Source organism: Harpia harpyja, chromosome 19 (assembly GCF_026419915.1).
Source record: "Harpia harpyja isolate bHarHar1 chromosome 19, bHarHar1 primary haplotype, whole genome shotgun sequence".
Taxonomy (NCBI): Eukaryota; Metazoa; Chordata; class Aves; order Accipitriformes; family Accipitridae; genus Harpia; species Harpia harpyja.
In genome coordinates this window covers 22,908,820-22,925,641 of record NC_068958.1, presented here as the reverse complement: position 1 = coordinate 22,925,641, position 16,822 = coordinate 22,908,820, and the positions used below count along the sequence as shown (strand labels likewise).

At 46.1% G+C, this 16,822-nt stretch overlaps 1 protein-coding gene across 2 annotated transcripts; it reads right to left on the bottom strand.

The window, feature by feature from the left end:
• Positions 1 to 94: 94 nt before the first annotated feature.
• CAMK1G (calcium/calmodulin dependent protein kinase IG) lies at positions 95 to 16,395 on the bottom strand. Of its 2 annotated transcripts, none has more exons than XM_052815179.1 (13): positions 16,094 to 16,395; positions 11,419 to 11,536; positions 8,414 to 8,542; positions 7,807 to 7,881; positions 6,894 to 7,032; positions 6,622 to 6,745; positions 5,970 to 6,045; positions 5,272 to 5,384; positions 4,135 to 4,213; positions 3,622 to 3,709; positions 2,424 to 2,851; positions 1,765 to 1,898; positions 95 to 734 (listed from the first exon to the last, which is right to left on the bottom strand). In XM_052815179.1, exons 2-12 carry the CDS (start codon positions 11,508 to 11,510, stop codon positions 1,802 to 1,804), a joined length of 1,440 nt encoding a protein of 479 aa, XP_052671139.1. In that variant the 5' UTR covers positions 11,511 to 11,536; positions 16,094 to 16,395; the 3' UTR covers positions 95 to 734; positions 1,765 to 1,801. The 2 variants fall into 2 exon arrangements, with proteins under 2 accessions (XP_052671139.1, XP_052671140.1); XM_052815180.1 differs by having other exon boundaries at positions 1,765 to 1,895; positions 16,094 to 16,394.
• Positions 16,396 to 16,822: the final 427 nt, after the last annotated feature.

Genomic DNA, 16,822 nt, shown 5'->3' with positions numbered 1-16,822 from the left:
AGAGGGAGCAGGTCTGCAGATGCACAGGGAATGCTTTAGAAGGGACTTAATAGACCGTTTCCACATCAAATTTCTATGAATAACCAAGAGGCACTTTACAAAACAGAACTTAGCTTTATTAAGCAAGTATTTATTGTGCAATTACAGACTTGGAAGCAGGGAACTTAGACCTCGCTGTGATTATTATCAGACATATGGAGGTTGCTAGCAGGTTGTCTCTCCTTTTGTAGCTGAAGTGAGAACTGTGCAGCCTGGGCAGCTGGTGGATGCTGAACTTCAGAATGCCAAAGCCAGGGACTAACCGAAACCCAAGCAGTGGATAGGGTGAAGATTGTAAAAAATAACTGATCTGCCAGTGAGTAAAACTCTGCATGGCTTTGGTTCATAGGATTTACGTTGTGCAGTGCATTTATTATGCATTGGACAACTAAACAGTATACAGAAAACAAAAGCTTATAGCATTGAGCGATGTTGTATGGATAATATACACTGAATATGCTAGCAGTAGCCTCAGACTTTCCCTTGCCTTCTCCCAGCTTTAACGATCCAGAAACACCCCGAGGTCACTGCATTGATGGATTCCTGGGATGAACGTGCGGCTTGTCACCAGTCGGTCACTGCTTTCTGAGATGCTGCTGCCTGCCTGCTCCTGGCGGGACACAGCCTTGTTTCTTCCTTGCACTGTTGATATCTGGCTTTGAAGTGCAGAAAAGAGTAAAACAGCCCTTCTGTTTCTGCAAGAGAGGGAATTTCAATTGAGGATTGAACTTTGTTTCACTAGACTGCTACCTTCAAACTGTGCTTTGTTAATAAGCAGTAGCATGGGGGTTAGGAACAGCTTAGATCCCTTTGTGTGTCTTAATTATAAAGGGTTATTACATCACTAATCATTGGAATGGACCTTTTTGAAGCCTATAGTAGATCTTGCTTGCATTTGTCTCTTCTATTAATCCTTTGTATATTACAGTTCTGTTCATACAATCTTATCAGTAAAGAGTATCATAAAAGATGATAGGAGGTAGCTCACTTTATATAGCTTTTGTGGAGCACTATGCTAGCATATGCTCACCTTTGAGGAACATTCTTTATTGCAGAATCTAATAGCAATACTTCTTACTGCTCATATATAATGTGGTGCAAATGATAACAGTTTAGGTAGTCCAGAATTAATCCAAGCTATGGTCAAACAGGATGAAACTTTCCTGATTGTACTCTGCTTACCTACAAAGTGAACATCTCCATGCTCTGCTCTCTGGTAACAAAGCAACTTAAACTGACCTGCCTGGACCGAATATGTGAAAGGGAATGGCCCTTCAGGCTGCAGAGCTGTCCTACCTATGCTCAGCCATGGACCAGCAGCCTGTTGTCAGCCCTTTGCTCATGGTCACAACCAAGACCCAGCTGAAAAGCCCTAAACCCAGCTGATGAAGCTGTTTGGTTCCACTGTGGTTCCCAGTGAGTAGGTTTGAATAATTGTAGAGTTTGATATGACAGGTCCACGCTTGGCTTCCTTTCACATGTTCCTTGGGCAACCCTGTTGTAATGTAAAGCCTGTTGGATTCAGAGTCACTGGACTAGCCTTAGTGGAAGCTGAAAGATGATTTCTTCCTTGAAAGATTATTTAGTTAAGGCTTTTTCTGCTGAAAAAAACCCGTGAGTCAATTTATTTCATGTACAATTACTTTGCTATTTGTGCCTTTCCCTTTTTCATGCCGTAATGGGATTAATTAAAAGCAGCTGGTGATTGGATTGTGGAGCACTTACCGCTGGCGCTGTGGGGAGTCCGGTGGCTGCCTCCTCATCACATAATCAAACAAACTCCAGTTTGCCCAGTGCCACAGTGGGAAGAGTGTTTACTGGTTTTCATTGGAACAAGAACTTCTGATTTGAAATGACTGCTTGGAAATGGAAGAATTGGAAGAGAAAGAAGAAAAAAGAGAAATAGCAATATTTACAATCGTTCTGCAGGTGAATCAAGATTGCGTTTTTAATATAAAGAACATCAGCTGCTGAAAGCAAAGCAGAGCTGGGTGCGAGTCAATGCTGCAGCAAAGGCAGAGTCCAGTCACTCGGCACCAGCTGAGTAATTGGCATCAGCAGCTTTAACCACAGGCAATTTCAGTTTCTGGAAAGCAAATGTGCTCAAGTCAATGGAGTGCGGCAGGGGAGCCCTGCTGCCTCAGCTCACTGCAAGCTTTGCCACGCAGCCTGGGCAATGTGCCTCACCTGATGCTCGCACGAGCATGGAAACCCTTGGCTGGGGACCGCTTTCCAGCCAGTCAGAGCGTTTGCTTCTGTGCTTATTCCTCCCTCCTTTCTACCTCCACCTGGGCCTGGCAATTTACGTGCCAGGCAACTCCTTCCAGGGATGGTTATTCCCATATACTTTATTGGAAGTTATGGTTAATGACTTGGATACCTACTGGGATTTTGCAGATTTTTTAAGAAGCACTGTCTCAGAGCAGAAGGACGTCTTTGTTTTCTCGTGCCCCATGCAGGCTGGACTGCAGCCACAAGAAGTTCTGGTTGGTGGGCTATGGTTATCCGGCAGGACCAGGCTGCTGCCCGTGGGCAGCGGTCCATTATCCGAGTGGCTTTGCAGCTTTCCCTCTCTCATTCCGGTGTCTTGCTCCAGCTGAGTGGGACGGTTTGGGCAGCTCTCTGTGGGGACCAGAGGGAGGGATGCGTCCTTGTCTTTGTTTGGCATTGCTGGTTGGGTGCCCACCGTGGGTGTGTTGGGTCTGGACGCCTCTGAGACTTGTATAACGGGGAGGGAGCTTTCAGCCGCCGCGTGACCGTTCATGTGGAGCTTCTTCATGTGGTGCACAACGGCTGCGGCGTTGAAGGCTTGCTGGGGAAGAAGACAAAAAGCCCACGGTGAGCACCTGGTGATGCCAGCCGGGCGGGTGCTGCGGGACGAAGGGGCTGTCCCCCTGCGGCGATGACTGCGTGCGCGGGGGGGACCGCTGTACGGGCTAGCACGGACTGTCTGTTTGCACAATACGTAGAAAGTGGGATGTGCTCATTCCTGGCATAAACACCGTGGTTTCTATTGAGTGCAAACTGCTGATGCTTTTGAAGATTACAACCACTTCTACGTGAGGAAATCAGGGGAACAGCTGTAAATTACCCCACAGTGTGAAATGGAGACTAGAGCTGAATTTTGAAGGTAAGTATTTAAAATGCTGTCGTACACGTGGTTCCTATGGCATTCCTCTCTCCACCTAAATTCTGACTAAAACTCTTGATGTAAATGAAATACTAATTTATCTTCGAGGCTGAAAGGAAAAGCTGGATTAAGCTCCCCAAAAGATCTGCTGATGGAGCACCGATTCCTCTCCCTCAGTACAAAGGCAATGTTCCTTTCTCCCTCCCCTTTGCTTTCTTGGCGAGGCCGCTATAGTGCAATGTTTGTGGTGAATCTACCAGTATGCATTGCAGCAGGGAATATTGGTCCAAACATACTATAAACAGTAACTGCATACAATTTTCAGGCAGCCTTTGGAGGATCTCAGCTTTTGGGTGCTTACCCACACAGCTGAAGCCTTGCTTATTGCTAGATGGCAGCAACTGGCATTTGTTAGTGAAATGGCTCTAGGCTCCCACCAGCAAACGACTTACCCTCCATTTGCTCTTTGCAAAGTTTTTCTGAATCTGAGCGCTGACAGATGGGTATATGTCACGGTGAAGGGCTGTATTTCCATTAATCCTGCAGATGGGGAGAGAAGAAAATGGGCTCGTAGGCAGATGGCATTTGTAAGGCATTCCACATTCTGGAGGCAACTAACTGCTTTGTACGTTCAATCAGCAATAATTAAACCCAAAGGAAAAACAGCAACAAAATGTAACACAAACACACACTTCAAAGCTTGGAAAAGCTCAGGATGGGATTTCTTCTTTGCCTCTGTTTATGGAGGCAAATATGCACAAATTGCATCTTTAATTATTCATCATTTTCTTTCTTTTCACACAAAAAAGAAACACCCAGGGCCACGCGGAGGCAGACGGTGACGTTAATAACGGGGGCTGGGGAGACACCCCTGTTCTCAGCTACCACTGAGCACGTGGAGCGAGACGCGGAGGCTGGTAAATCCCCGTGGCCGCCAGCTACTGCCGGGGCCCCGGTCCTCTCACCATGGGTGCCGCAGGGCTTCTTCACAGGTAAACCTCGTGTTTGGGTTTTTCTCCAGTAAATGTCTGATGAAATCCTTGGCTGTTTTGGAGAGGAGGAAAAGCAGAGAGAAAAGGTTATTTTCTCCTTGTTCCAAGATATGATCCTAATAGGACATGGCAAATGCTGGTGGATAAACATCACAAAGGTCAGCCCCGAGAAGGAGGTGTTTGTACCGCTTCATTACTCCGTTAAAGGGAGATATTTGCAGTGAAGGGCTCCAGATGAAAAAATGTTAACTGGGGAGGGATGTACCAAACTTCACGCTTAGATTACATGAATTTGAGTTGAATTATTCAGCTAAAAAATACCTCTAAAAAACATAAAGTGCAAACTGAGCAGATTTAGAAGTTGCCCTAAAGAGCACTTACATCCCTCTTTTTTTTTTTTTTTTCTTCTTTTGCAGGGAGGATTGTGATGTTTGTTATTAAGTCCTAACAAACCTCCTGCTAGTTTTGTTTGTATGTATAAAAGACTGATGTTCAAAATATGCTGCCACGATGCTGACTTCAGTAAACTCTGGGCAGGCGAGCTCCACAAGCAGGTTAGTCTGGTGGAAGGGTGCAGGGGTGGGTGACACGGGTTGCTGTGTTGCTGTAAGGATGTGTGACTTGATGGGAAGAAAAGCAAATGGGAAAAGAAGAAAAAAAAACTGAACCCAGAAAAACAAGGTGAAAAAACCCTGGAGTTCCCCTACTTCCAAGGGAACCCTAAGCCCCCTCTGATCTCGCTAATCGTTTGTGAAAATCAGGGTTACGTTAACAGAGGCTTCAGCCAAGGATGCTGCATTACAGGCAGGATGCAAAGTACCCCGAACTCTGCCAGTGCAGCTTGGCTTCGGCGTCATCACCCCCGCTCCTGTGGTGCCGGGAGCCTCTGCAATCAGTTCCCACGTCTGGGGGTTTGCTGCTGCGTGGGTGACTCAGTTCAACGCTTCACCCTTTCCCGTCGCTGCTGAGGCAAGCGAAGGGCGTTGGGGGGGGGGGTGGGCTGGGGGTGCGTGGGGGTTCGGCCAGCGCAGGCTCGTGCCCGCGGGTCGCAGGGCTCTGGATTGCAGCTTGTGGGAGGGAGCACGGCACTTCCCAGTGCTGGAGATTTACCTGACTCGGAGATATCGTCCCAAAACGGAGACTCAAACTCATAGTAGCCTTCCTTAATCTTTTCAAACAGTTTGGATTCGGTCTCTTCATAGAAAGGAGGATACCCGCACAGCCTGGAACAGAGCAGAAAGCCAGCGGTCCTTCAGCAGGGCTGTCCACATCTGCACAGGCTCCTCCACAGCCCGGCCAGGCTGGGCACGCGCGGGCAACACGAGTGAGCGAGTGAGTGAGTGAGTGACAGAGGAGGCTGCTCTATCCATCCATCTGTCCCTCACATCTAAGTGTATCAGTAAAGCTGCAGAAGAGAGTCAAAAACTTAACTGCAGCAGCGAAAGGACAAAGCCACAGCTGGTACATAACTGCATGGTGTGGGAGGAAAGGAAACAAAAAGTACCGAGGAAGACTGAATGATATTTGTAGGCAACTGAAAAAAAACAAAGCATAGGATGAGGCACATAATAGAGAAAATGTGATTCCTTTCATCTCTGCTCCAGTACTTGATTCCCCACATCCCTTTCATTTCTATGGTCTAGTGAATCTATGCGAAGGAAGAATACAGCGCTGCTGTGTTCCCGCAGCAAAATGGGAGGTCTGGTATCGCCTCCGCTTGCACTGCCACTCTGCAGAGGTGTATGAAGCGATGGAGGAGTTGGGAAACTCATGGAAAAGTAAGTGGGATGCTGTTTGCTCTTACTCACAGAATATAGGTGATGACTCCAATGGACCAGCAGTCTACAGCTTTGCTGTATGGTTTTTGGGCAAGGACTTCAGGGGCTGCAGAACAGCAAAACCAAATGAAAATTCCAAGCAATAATAAATTATCCAATACTGGGAAAAGCAGTAGTTTCTTGTACACTTGGTCTCTGAGGCGCCAGTGCAGAGAATCAGCCAGTATGAGCCCCATTTACCAGTTGGATTGGTCTGTGCTTTTTGTATCTATTTTATGCCATTGAATGGAAAGAACCACTGACAATTTCTGCCTGCATCCAGAGGTTTTAACCAGTAAGCTGTGGATCAAGCCAATGCAGTCTGGTGGACATTAAACAAAATCCTTTTGTGTTAAAATTATTTTTGTAATTTTTCAATAAATACATGACTAATGCTGAAATATATTGCTCTTAAAATTTTCCTTTTCTTCAAACTTTTAAACGTTCTGGATTTTGCAGTCTCTAAACTCATCTGTAATCCAGTCTTTATGTGGTCCACATAGTGCATCTGAGAGTAGCATGTTGTTGTTAATGTAATTATGGGTCGGTTCTTTTTCCTTTCCGCTAGGCAACGTATTGTACGTGTACAAGCTTTTTTCCAGACGGCCCACCAGCACAAGCCCATTCCTGATCCTTGGCTTACCAACATATCCTGGAGTCCCACAGGCAGTGGACATGATGCCATTCTGTTCCATTTTAGACAAGCCGAAGTCCGTGATCATGATTTTGGAGTTCTCTTCAGGAGTAAGGTAAAGAAGGTTTTCAGGCTGTGAACACAAAGTGGTCAGAGGTTGAAATTTATGGTAGAAAGCCAGAAGGGAACAACAGAAAGTCATGGGGCAGAGCCGGTAAAGCCTGCAGTCACGCCAGCTCCCCGAGGCGCTGCTGCTGCTGCTGCTGCGGGACAGGTCTCACCTTCAAGTCGCGGTGAACTATTCCGTTTTCGTGGAGGTACTTCACTGCTGTCAGGACCTGGTGGATCACCACACTTGCATCTTTCTCGGTGTAAACGCCCCGTTCCAAAATTCGGTCAAACAGCTCTCCCCCAGATACCCTGTGGAAATGGTAGTTCAGAAAGAAAAAAACTGAAAAAAAAAAAGGTTAAACAAAGCTAATCATGCTTTTGTGTTAGGCCAGCTAATTTTCTGGTCTTTTTACAACTCCACCTACAGCAGAACTGTTCCTTGGGTAGCAGTTTTTGTGAGACTGAGGCTGATGGATGCTCTTGAGTGCAATTTCAGGGTGTCAGTAAGCATTACTGGTAAACCTAGGGAATTTGGGTAAGGTTACGAGGCAACAACTCCCAGCAGGTCTGAGCCGCAGGCATCCACCACTGCGGGCAGGATACAGAAGCTACACAAGCGGGTATATGTTTTTGTGTGATTGCTTCCTTTAGCTAAATTTGCAAGTTAGCAGTAGCAGCCGGGTGCTCAGAGCTGATGCCCGCAGCGAGCTGCTTTCTCTGCAGCTGACATGTTGCCCATTTTCATTTCTAGAAACCCTGCATGGCACAGCTTTAATTAGAAATACTTCTGTCTCTGCCCTGCTAAACTGTGATGAATTAATTTGCATAAATAGATCCTAATCTTGGTTTAGAAACTTGCTGCTGAAACGAGCATAGGCCAAGACAGCACGAGAAGTGTCCAGGTTAGTTCAAACCATGCGGCTCTCGCCTCGTTAGTGAGGGGTGTTTGAATGGCTCCTGTGCATGCAACTTTTACACATGAGGGACTCTGGTGTGTAGGTGCTGAAATATGATGCATCACCCTGGTCCTGCCACTCTTCTTCCTCTGTGGCCCACGAAGAAATGGCTCTGCTTGATACTTACAGCTGCATGACCAGGTAGAAGTGGGTTGTGCTCTCATAAATATCTTCTAAAGTGACAATGTTTTCATGCTTTATTCTGCAAAGATAAATGTGGGTCAGAAACAAACCTGGCAAGGACAAAAGTGGCTTTTCAAGTGGAAAACCCAACAGTCATCTTGCTTTAATCACCAGTGAAAGTTCACTGGCCTGTTTTGTGGCTGATCTCCCTTGCCCTGTGTGACAGAGGATCGTTGACGCCACTGAAAACTCCCTTTGGAGCGCTAGGCACCAACAGCAGAGGACCAGACCCTTTGTTTATAAGCAGCTGCCTGCTCTGCATCAGGCATGTTACTTGGATGGCAAAAGTATTGACCCTGGTTCTTCTTTCCCTGCGTACTGCTCTGCTTCTGCGTATTTCCTTCCACAGATCTGGGGCAGTACGGCTGTGTTGGGGTTACAAACCCAGCCGAGGAATGAGAGAAGAAACTTTACTAATTACTAATTCACAGTAATATTTATATATTCTTTAAAAAGAAATACTTCTTTCTTTATATTATTCTTACTGTAGAGCCACACATCTTAGGAAAGGACATTTGTTCTACTTGACATTACAATGTATATATGCTCACTTTTTCAGCACTGCTATTTCATTCTCCAAGCTGCTATCCCTTGTGAGAGGAGACTTCTTGATGCATTTCAGAGCAAAGAGCTTGCCAGTGCTTCTTTGCTTCACTAGGAAAACTTCTGAAAAGGCACCTCTGCAGAGAAGAGAAGAAGTTGTATTTCAGTAGATGCTGCTGCTGTGAACTGGAAGGATACTTACAGAGAGAAAGGAAATTGCAAGAAAAAAAAATATAGTAGTAATTTAACTCTAGGTGGGTGCTGATTGTAAAGCTAGAACTACATCTCTATCAGCCCCAAACTTAGGATATTCAATGCAAGATTATGCAAAATTTTCTGTTTGTAGAGAAAAGGTTATTTTTGCATAGTTCATCGTGAAGCTGTGTTGAGGTAGTGGATAAAAAAGGCCCCTGCCATGAAATTAAATCACATTCTTCGGGACCATCTGTAAAGACAGTCAAGTGTTTTCCTCCTGCATGTGCCAAGCTATGGGTGAACTTCAGCCGTGCCTGGTTCAGAGCACAGCTCCGGGGAGGCAGATGGCAAACACGGCTTTCGGCACGTACCTTGGGTGGGTGCAGGAGGAGGCACCGTCTGTGGTCTCACAGCTCGCTGCCTTTCAAGGAACCTTTCCACTTGAATCCATTGGGACTGGGAGGATTTTCCTGGGCTAAGTGCAAGCCCGGCTGAGGGGCTCTATCGATGACCACCTCGCTAACGGGGTGGTCGGCAGCTTGGGTGCTCTCTGGGGTTAACAACCCCCTGTGGAAAGACCTCAACAGCCTCCACTCTAACAGGGCCAAATTCCTGCTTAATACAAATCATGTTTCCTCAAAGCCCCCATCGTCTTAAAGTAGTCCTTCACTTTCCCTGGTCAGCATTGCCCTGAGGACTGAGATAGCCTAATTGCAGTGAGGAGAGCCCACTTATGTTGCAGTTTGGATAAATCAACCAATGTTCCGTATATCTAAAGTGCAAAATAATTGGATAACCTCAGTTAACATTTTCATTCAGCATCTAATGTGTTTTCCTTTCTGCAGAGACCGCTAATACCTGCGTACCCTTAGTGACAATGAGTGTCTTGTACATTCCTGATAAGAGTTCAGCCCAGTGCAGCGATGAGCAGGTATTTATAACATGCCTAAAGCTCACAATCCTGTTAAGGGTTTGTGTTAGGCAGCTGAACACGTGTCTTGAGACAGTGACAGTGCATACTTTGCCAGGTCAGTCCTCAATAATCTTCATCAAATGAGCAACAGATTAATTGATGGCGGTTAAATGGAACTTGCCACTGAGTCTGCAAAGCCCTGCAGGGAGCTGGAGGGCAGAGCAAGGAAGGTGAGCGCAGTGAAAGCACCTTCTTGCTTGGGATGCTATTACGGCAAACCCAATAAATAAGGGCAGAAAACCTGTATCTCCTGTAATCCACTAAACAAAGAATCCAGCATGCTGTGCAGATAGATTGGCTGAGCACGGAGCCGTACCCATCTGGCATGCGGCGCTTTGCTCGTGTGTCTTTGTTAGCAAGTGGCAGCCGGAGATGACGCAGGGGAGAGCCGGAGCCGAAGGCAGCTCCTCGCTCCGCTCTGCTATCCTCCTCCTCCAGTGGGCCCCTGGGTGCTGCAGAAGCAATGTGCAAAACCATTGGGGTTGTGAGGAACTGGGCTGTGCCAGAACTGGTTCCTAGCAAGGAAAAAAAAAACCAACCCCAAACCAACAAAAAACCCCAAACAAAAAAACCCATAGATTTTTGGGAAGGCATCCCAATAGATGAATTCAAATCTTTGTTTCACCCAGTAAATTATATGTAACGGTATTCTCTCTTCTGGTGCAAAAAGCAGGTGGTGTTGGGACCTTTTCTTTGTTTCACACATTTTCCTCCTTTTATGCATGAAAACTCCGAAGGCTCTTTTGTGGAAATACCTTTCAAGCTCCCGAGAGCTCTCAGGGAATAGGCAGGGACGTCCTTGCTAAGGTCCCTAATTCAACAGTTGTGGATGCTGGGGGAAGGTGATAGTAAGTTTCCAGGTAGTTTTAGGTCCCAGATCTTCAATTATAGTCTTCAGCTAGCTGAAGCAGTGCGTGTGGAAAAAATCCCAATTTCTAATGCTAAGTTTTCCTATTAAAGTAATAGTAGGAAATGAACAACCTACAAATCAGATGCTGGGGCATCTGTTCTATATATCTGTCCCAAACAGTTTATAATAATTATGCCCCTTATTAAAAAATGATGAATCAACAAGTTGGCTAGGAGAGAACAAAGCTTTTTCTAACCTCATTCCTTTAGAAAAAGCTGCTGTATAATTTAACTAATTTCTAAGGCTGACCAGGTACGTGATAATTTAAAACCTCGCCAAGCTCTGGAGTAGCTGGTTTTTGGGAGCTTTGCTGTGGGTTCTAAAGTCACAGAAAATTTGGCCATGACAGAACTCGCTGGTGGAGGTAATCTAATTCCTCCTCCGCCACCTTGGAAATGTTTTCTCGTCTGATTCACTTGAATAGGCAAATTAAGCTGTTAACTCACAGAGAAGTAACGTACAACTTGAACATCCTTGTTCTCGTTTCATCCCTCAACTGAGTCAGGGTTTGTGAGCTAAATATACAACTTATTGTTATAATACCTCTCTCAGAGCCATCCCTTGAACTTGCTTGGCCTTGCAGCAGCAGCAGACCAGTGTGCTCAGCAGGAAAAGAGCAAAAACTTAACTAAGCTGCCACGCGGACTTAGAGGGAAAGGAGGAAAGGGCAGAGCTGACCCGGAGCCGTGCCGCGGGGCTGGGTGGGAAGGAGCTGCTTCGGTGCCGCTTTGGCAAGCGTGAGCCATGAACCGGAGCACCCGCAGCAGCCACGCAGCAGTGATGGGGCTCCCACCCCTCACCTGGAGACTGGTGCCTGTCTCCGAGGGAGCCGTTTTCTTGTGACGTTGGCCAGTGCCGGGAAGGGAGTTGCTGCCCTGGGCTGGGAAGCCGGTATCTAGAGGTGGCCCTGTCTGGAGAGCAGCTGTGGTACTTACGATCCCAGGGCCTCCATGAAAATGAATGTTTTTCGGATGTTGCTCGTCTGTTTCTTCCAGGAGCTGCTGTCATCCTCTTCCTTACGACCCATCTCCTCCAGAGTGAAAGCAGGGAGCGCTGTGAGGAAGAGGAGGAGGAGAGGTGACTGATGTGGCAGGTGCTCATGTGAACAACAGGACTACCCAGGAGCCAGCGGGATTCGGGATGCCGTGAATGGTGTTTACTCGGTCGGAGGAGTCAGACTTTTCAAGCACGTGAAATTTTGTGCTGCTCTTGCTACTCGCAACTGTTCGTGCTGACCATGTCCCTGCTGCTGCGTCCCGCTCCAGCCGTCAGTGCAGCGTAATACCAGATCGGCTGGGTAGGAGCCGGTGACCATATGGTAATACTCTCTTGTCAGTATACTCATTTAGCGCGTGTTGGCAATTACAAATGTTTATATTGTGCTACATATTTAGTGGTTAAAAAAGCCCTGCTGAATGGTTGCTAATTTTAACTAAAGCATCCATGACTTCCTGGATTAAAAGTTAGGTACAACTAGTGATGAAGATGGATTTCAGTTGAGCTGCTTTACCGCTCAAATAATAAATAGTTTAAAGAGCTCATGACTGCAGGGAGGGGAATTGATATAAAACATTTTGTTGATCCGTCTTGTACAGTTTGCGCTGCTGTCATCTTTAATTTTTGTTAATTGACAGACCGCTTTTGCTCTGAGTCATAACCTTCCCGTTGCCTTTTTCTCGCAAGGCTGCGATGCCACGGTGCTGGCTGGTGGGAGGCCGCTGCCGAGGCGAAGGGGTGCCCAGCTTTTAGTGCCCTGCCCTGATGGGGTGTCCGTGCTGCAGACTTGGAGCGAGTGGTCCCCGCCTGCAGTCCCCCCCACCCACTCGGCATGCAGGGGACGGCGAGAGCGGCTCGCAGAAAATGCATCTTTCTGCAGTCGCCCCTGCTCTGCGGGGCGGCGGCTGAGCGTGTGTTATCGGCGTTGGAGGATGTAACTGCAAGAAATCTGGTCTGTCGATAAATGCAGCCGCGGGACTCCCGGCTGATCCACATGTCTGAAACACACGCTGCCGCTCACGGGCGGCTTGACCTTGGCCAGGTCTCAGTCCCCCACTGCTAAGCTCTTTAGAGTGCAGGCTGCGCAGCACTGCTGTAATACAGAAAGTAACGCTGTCAGCCTGGGGGGAGCTCACCAGAGCGGTGGGAGAATTAGTTAGAGCTTGCACAAGGTCTGGGAGGTGTAAAATGCTATACAAACATCTAAGCACTCTTAATAAGATCAGGTCTAACATTACAGACCTAGAAGTATCCTGGAAGGTGAGAAAGAAGCCCTGAGACTAGAAAAAAAAAACATTTTAAAAAGTGGCTTGTCCACACTATCAGGATACAAAAGAAATGCACTGAAAATATCCCCAGGCAGCAGGGGCTTGGGTGTTGACAGCAGCACGCTTGTCACGTGGAGCATCCCCTTGGTACGTGGAACATGGCACTTCTTGAGAGCAGGAACGGCTGCCCCAAAGCCTGTGAGACACAACTGAGCCTTCGAAAGACAAAGCACAATCTTTTGTGTAAAAACAAGCATTTGGAAAAGGCAGAAGTATTAAAGCAGAGAAAAAGCTGAAAGATCTTGTTTCATGACAGACAGCTTAGACATTGAATTCCTCCTGAACCTAGTTTATCTCCTTAATTAGCATGGTTTCAGGGTTTTGAGCTCCTTGACACAATTTTTTAAAAAGTTAATTTAACATTATTGAAAACAAAATTGACTCAGTTGTAAACAGCTGAAGGCTTCAGTCCATAAAATCACCACAGGCCAGCGTGCACTTGACCTTTATTTACCTTCTGGATTCTGATGCATGTGTAACTCCTAGAAATACAACTCCTTATAAAAACCAGCCATATCTTGCTGTTTAGAATCAGTGAAAGTCAAAAGTTCTTCAGAAAAATGCTGATGAATTAGCAGAAACCTTTCTGCCAATATTTTGAGCCCCCAAATGAAGTCTTCTTTTGCAGTTATCTGCCCATCCCCAATCTCTACAGATCTGGATCACAAAAAAAGAATTTTCAGCAAAGGCATTCAGCTGCTGGTGGAAGGTGAGTTTTATCCACTTTAAATAAATAGCAAATGCATGATGCCAGTGTGGTGTTGAATGATGGATAAAATTCAGATGACCTCTCCGTTTCTTTCCCAGCCTACCATCAAACAAAGAATATGAAGTAAAAAAAAAAAAAAAGTAGGTCAGCCTGGCCCCAGGGACAAACAGTATTTTAGTCTCCGTTCCCGTGCAGCCCCTGTGCTGAAGCACAGCCCGGTTGGCCCCAGCTCTGGGGGGGCAGCCCGAGAGCAGTGTGGTGCAGAGAAATCCCTCCTGGGGAGGCTGGACCGTGCCGCAGGCACCAGGGCAGAGGTGACCGTCCCCTCCCGCGGCGGGAGGTGACAGTGGAGCCGTGTACGCTCACTTCTGTGAATTTGGCCCATTCGAGGACAAGTGTCAAATTTGCCTGATATTTGCTCCTTTAAGCTCGATTCCCCTAGCATTCTCAAGTTTAATTCCTTGTGAATTCAACAAGTTTCTTTTTTAAATGGATTTTGCTTCTAAAGGAAGGTAGTATCGTGTTTTCTTTAGTCTCCTGTGAATCATCGGTTCATCTTATAGTTCCTCCTTCTGTTGCTCTCTGTGTACAGCATTTGGTTTTGCTGATATCTGGAGGAAAGGCTGGATGAATAGCTCTGACTCCCTACACGTGTATTTGATTTCCTGCTTTCTCAGTTTTTCTGTGCCATCACGAGCAAGTCATTTCCTGCCTCCCCTCGCCTTTCTGCGAGGAAGGGGAGTAAGTGCTGCTATTTTGAGAGCAAAATAATGAAATGTTCGAATTGCCTAAAATATAAAGCTGCATATATGCTCGGGTGATGAATACTTGCCCACCTTCCTCCTTCCTCACATTGGATCACACTCTTCTCAATACTTTCTCCTCTTTTGATACGTGGGGGAGTATTTGCAAAGGGGCTTGGTGCAGGATGCAGAGGCCTCTCGGTCCAGCCGTGATTATGGGATTATGAGACCTGTGACTTTCCTGATGCAGGCTCTGGGAACTCGTCTTTACTTTGTCTCTCGATCTGGTTAAGCCACTTGTTGCACTTCACAGCAGTTTGTGAGAATGCAATGTTTGATATGTTTGTTGTCTGGTTTTTGTTATTTATTCAGGCTCTGGCCCAACAATGTCCTGATCTTTCTTGGTGCTAGTACACAGCATATGGGTAAATGGGGTTTAATGCATCTACTCGCCTAGTTGAAGAAGCTTTACTTTCCCCAGGAATAGAAAACATCAAAACAAAAGTTGGGCAAACAGACTTGGTGCTTGGACTGTCAGGTTTTCCTGCCATATGATGTGCCCGTCTGCGCACTTCCATCACGCTCCTGACACACTTCGTCTGTCAGATCCATCCTGTCACCCCATTCCCATGTGCATCACCCCTGGCTCGGTGGGCATGTCTTCCAGCCACAGCAGTGGGATGCACAGACAGAGCATACCCAATGTGCACTTGAAAAATACATTATTTTAAACACCTAATCTAGAGAAGGGTCTGTGTTCGCCCTTTTGCCCATTCACCTTTCGACAGTGCAAGAACAGTAGTGTGTTAAGATTGCATAATAAAATGGAAATGCTTATTAATTAATGTAGGTAAAGACCTTTGGAAATTAAAATGAAGGACATAACATTGGTTTAATTTGTTTAGCTTCCCTCTTCCCCATCATAATAGATTAAGCAACATGCAGGACTTCAATCTGATGAGTATATGCTGAAAGTAGTAAATAGTTTCAATATTAATGTCTAACCTTTGGGCTCTTCTACAGACTAAGTCAATAAACGTGACTGCTGCTATACTCTGCCTGATCCAGCAAATGACACATCATCACTTAGAATGTAATGAATGTTATTATGACCTTGCTTAAATATTTCCTGAAGAAATTTGTTCCGCTTTCATATCGCACAGTAACAAATCCATCTGCAGACAGACACTCTGCTTCTGAATGGATATACTGCATTAGCAAAATTATTGTAAGACATGATTAATAGTCTTGTGACAAAGTTACATGTGGAGGGGGAAGATACATGCTGCTTTCATGATTTTGCCTTTAGAATTAGAAAGAAGTTTACAGAAAAAAAGGACAATACAAAGTCAAAGGGGTTTGCTTTAAAAAATACACCAAAACAAGCAATCTGCATGTGAATGAATTAACTGCCAGGCTAGCCTCTGTGTTCAGAGACAAAAGAACAAGAAATTGAAAACATGAGCTCACCATTAAACCCACATTAAACATCTTGTTTTCATCCCACCATTCCATCAATTCAAAAGCAGTATGTTAACTTAGTAGTCCTTGATGAACACTTGCAAAACCACAATCTTCATTACAAATATTTCAGATTCCTTAAAATACTTTTGAAGTAAAATGTCAGAAGGCAGCTTTCTATGAAATTGCTAAATATAACTTGAGTGCTGTAGGATACTAGACTAACAGTCTGTGCAGAGAAGTCCTCCAGTGTTTTCCTGTTACTAGATAAAATTCATTTTAAAAAAACAGGTTAGCCAGAATCCCACCTGCTTCACTGCACAGAACAGAGAGGAAAAGCAAATGGCTATGAAGAAAATAATATTTTGCTTACCCAAGTCAGCACAAACAAAGCAACTCCTGTTCGCTGCTGCTCCGGCTTGGCTCCCGCGGTCTGTGGGGATTAGAGCCTGCCTGGGTGCTCACCGGCGGCAAGGAGGAGGAGATGGCTCTGCCGAGATGGTAACCAGGCAGCACTTCATGGGGAGTAAATTGCCACGAGCACGAGCTGCTTGTGGGTGTGCGTGTGCATGCACGTCGCCGTCAATAACGGCAGCGGTACCTGGCAGCGCGGACACGGGAACCCCAGCGCTTCGCTGGCAGGAATTGATTCAGCTGCTGCCGGGAGAAATGGTGCACGGTGTGCAGCAGCAGCCGCTCCTCACAAGTATCCAATTTGGTATTGAAATATTCCTGGGTGGAACGCAAATATAATTTGCCTTAATCGAACAAATGACTTCTCGGCATTAAAAAATTGCCCCATTTTCTTTTGTGTGACATTGGGAGTTCTGTGGGGCCACAGAGGGTGAAGCAGGACTGGAGCAGGACAGGGTTTCCCGCGAGGATGCTCCAGCACCCCAGTTCTCTCATCTCCAACACTGGGAAGGTGATGCTCTCCACCATTTTTAGATGGCACAAAACCAGGGAGAAAAATCATTGCAGCAGAGATTAATCTCTATCACCAGAGTTTTGGACTATTTTAAACCATAGAATGGCTTTATTTTGACTTTCAAAACCTCCATGTGTGTGCCTTCCTGAGAAGCACAGCACATGTGAATATAGG

Coding starts and splice junctions, on each gene's coding strand:
- CAMK1G (XM_052815179.1), bottom strand. CDS start 11,510: ATGGGTCGTAAGGAAGAGGATGACAGCAGCTCCTGGAAGAAACAGACG. Junction 8,543..11,418: donor TTCATGGAGGCCCTGGGATC/GTAAGTACCACA, acceptor TCTTCTCTGCAG/AGGTGCCTTTTCAGAAGTTT. Junction 4,214..5,271: donor GGACGATATCTCCGAGTCAG/GTAAATCTCCAG, acceptor TCTCCAAAACAG/CCAAGGATTTCATCAGACAT.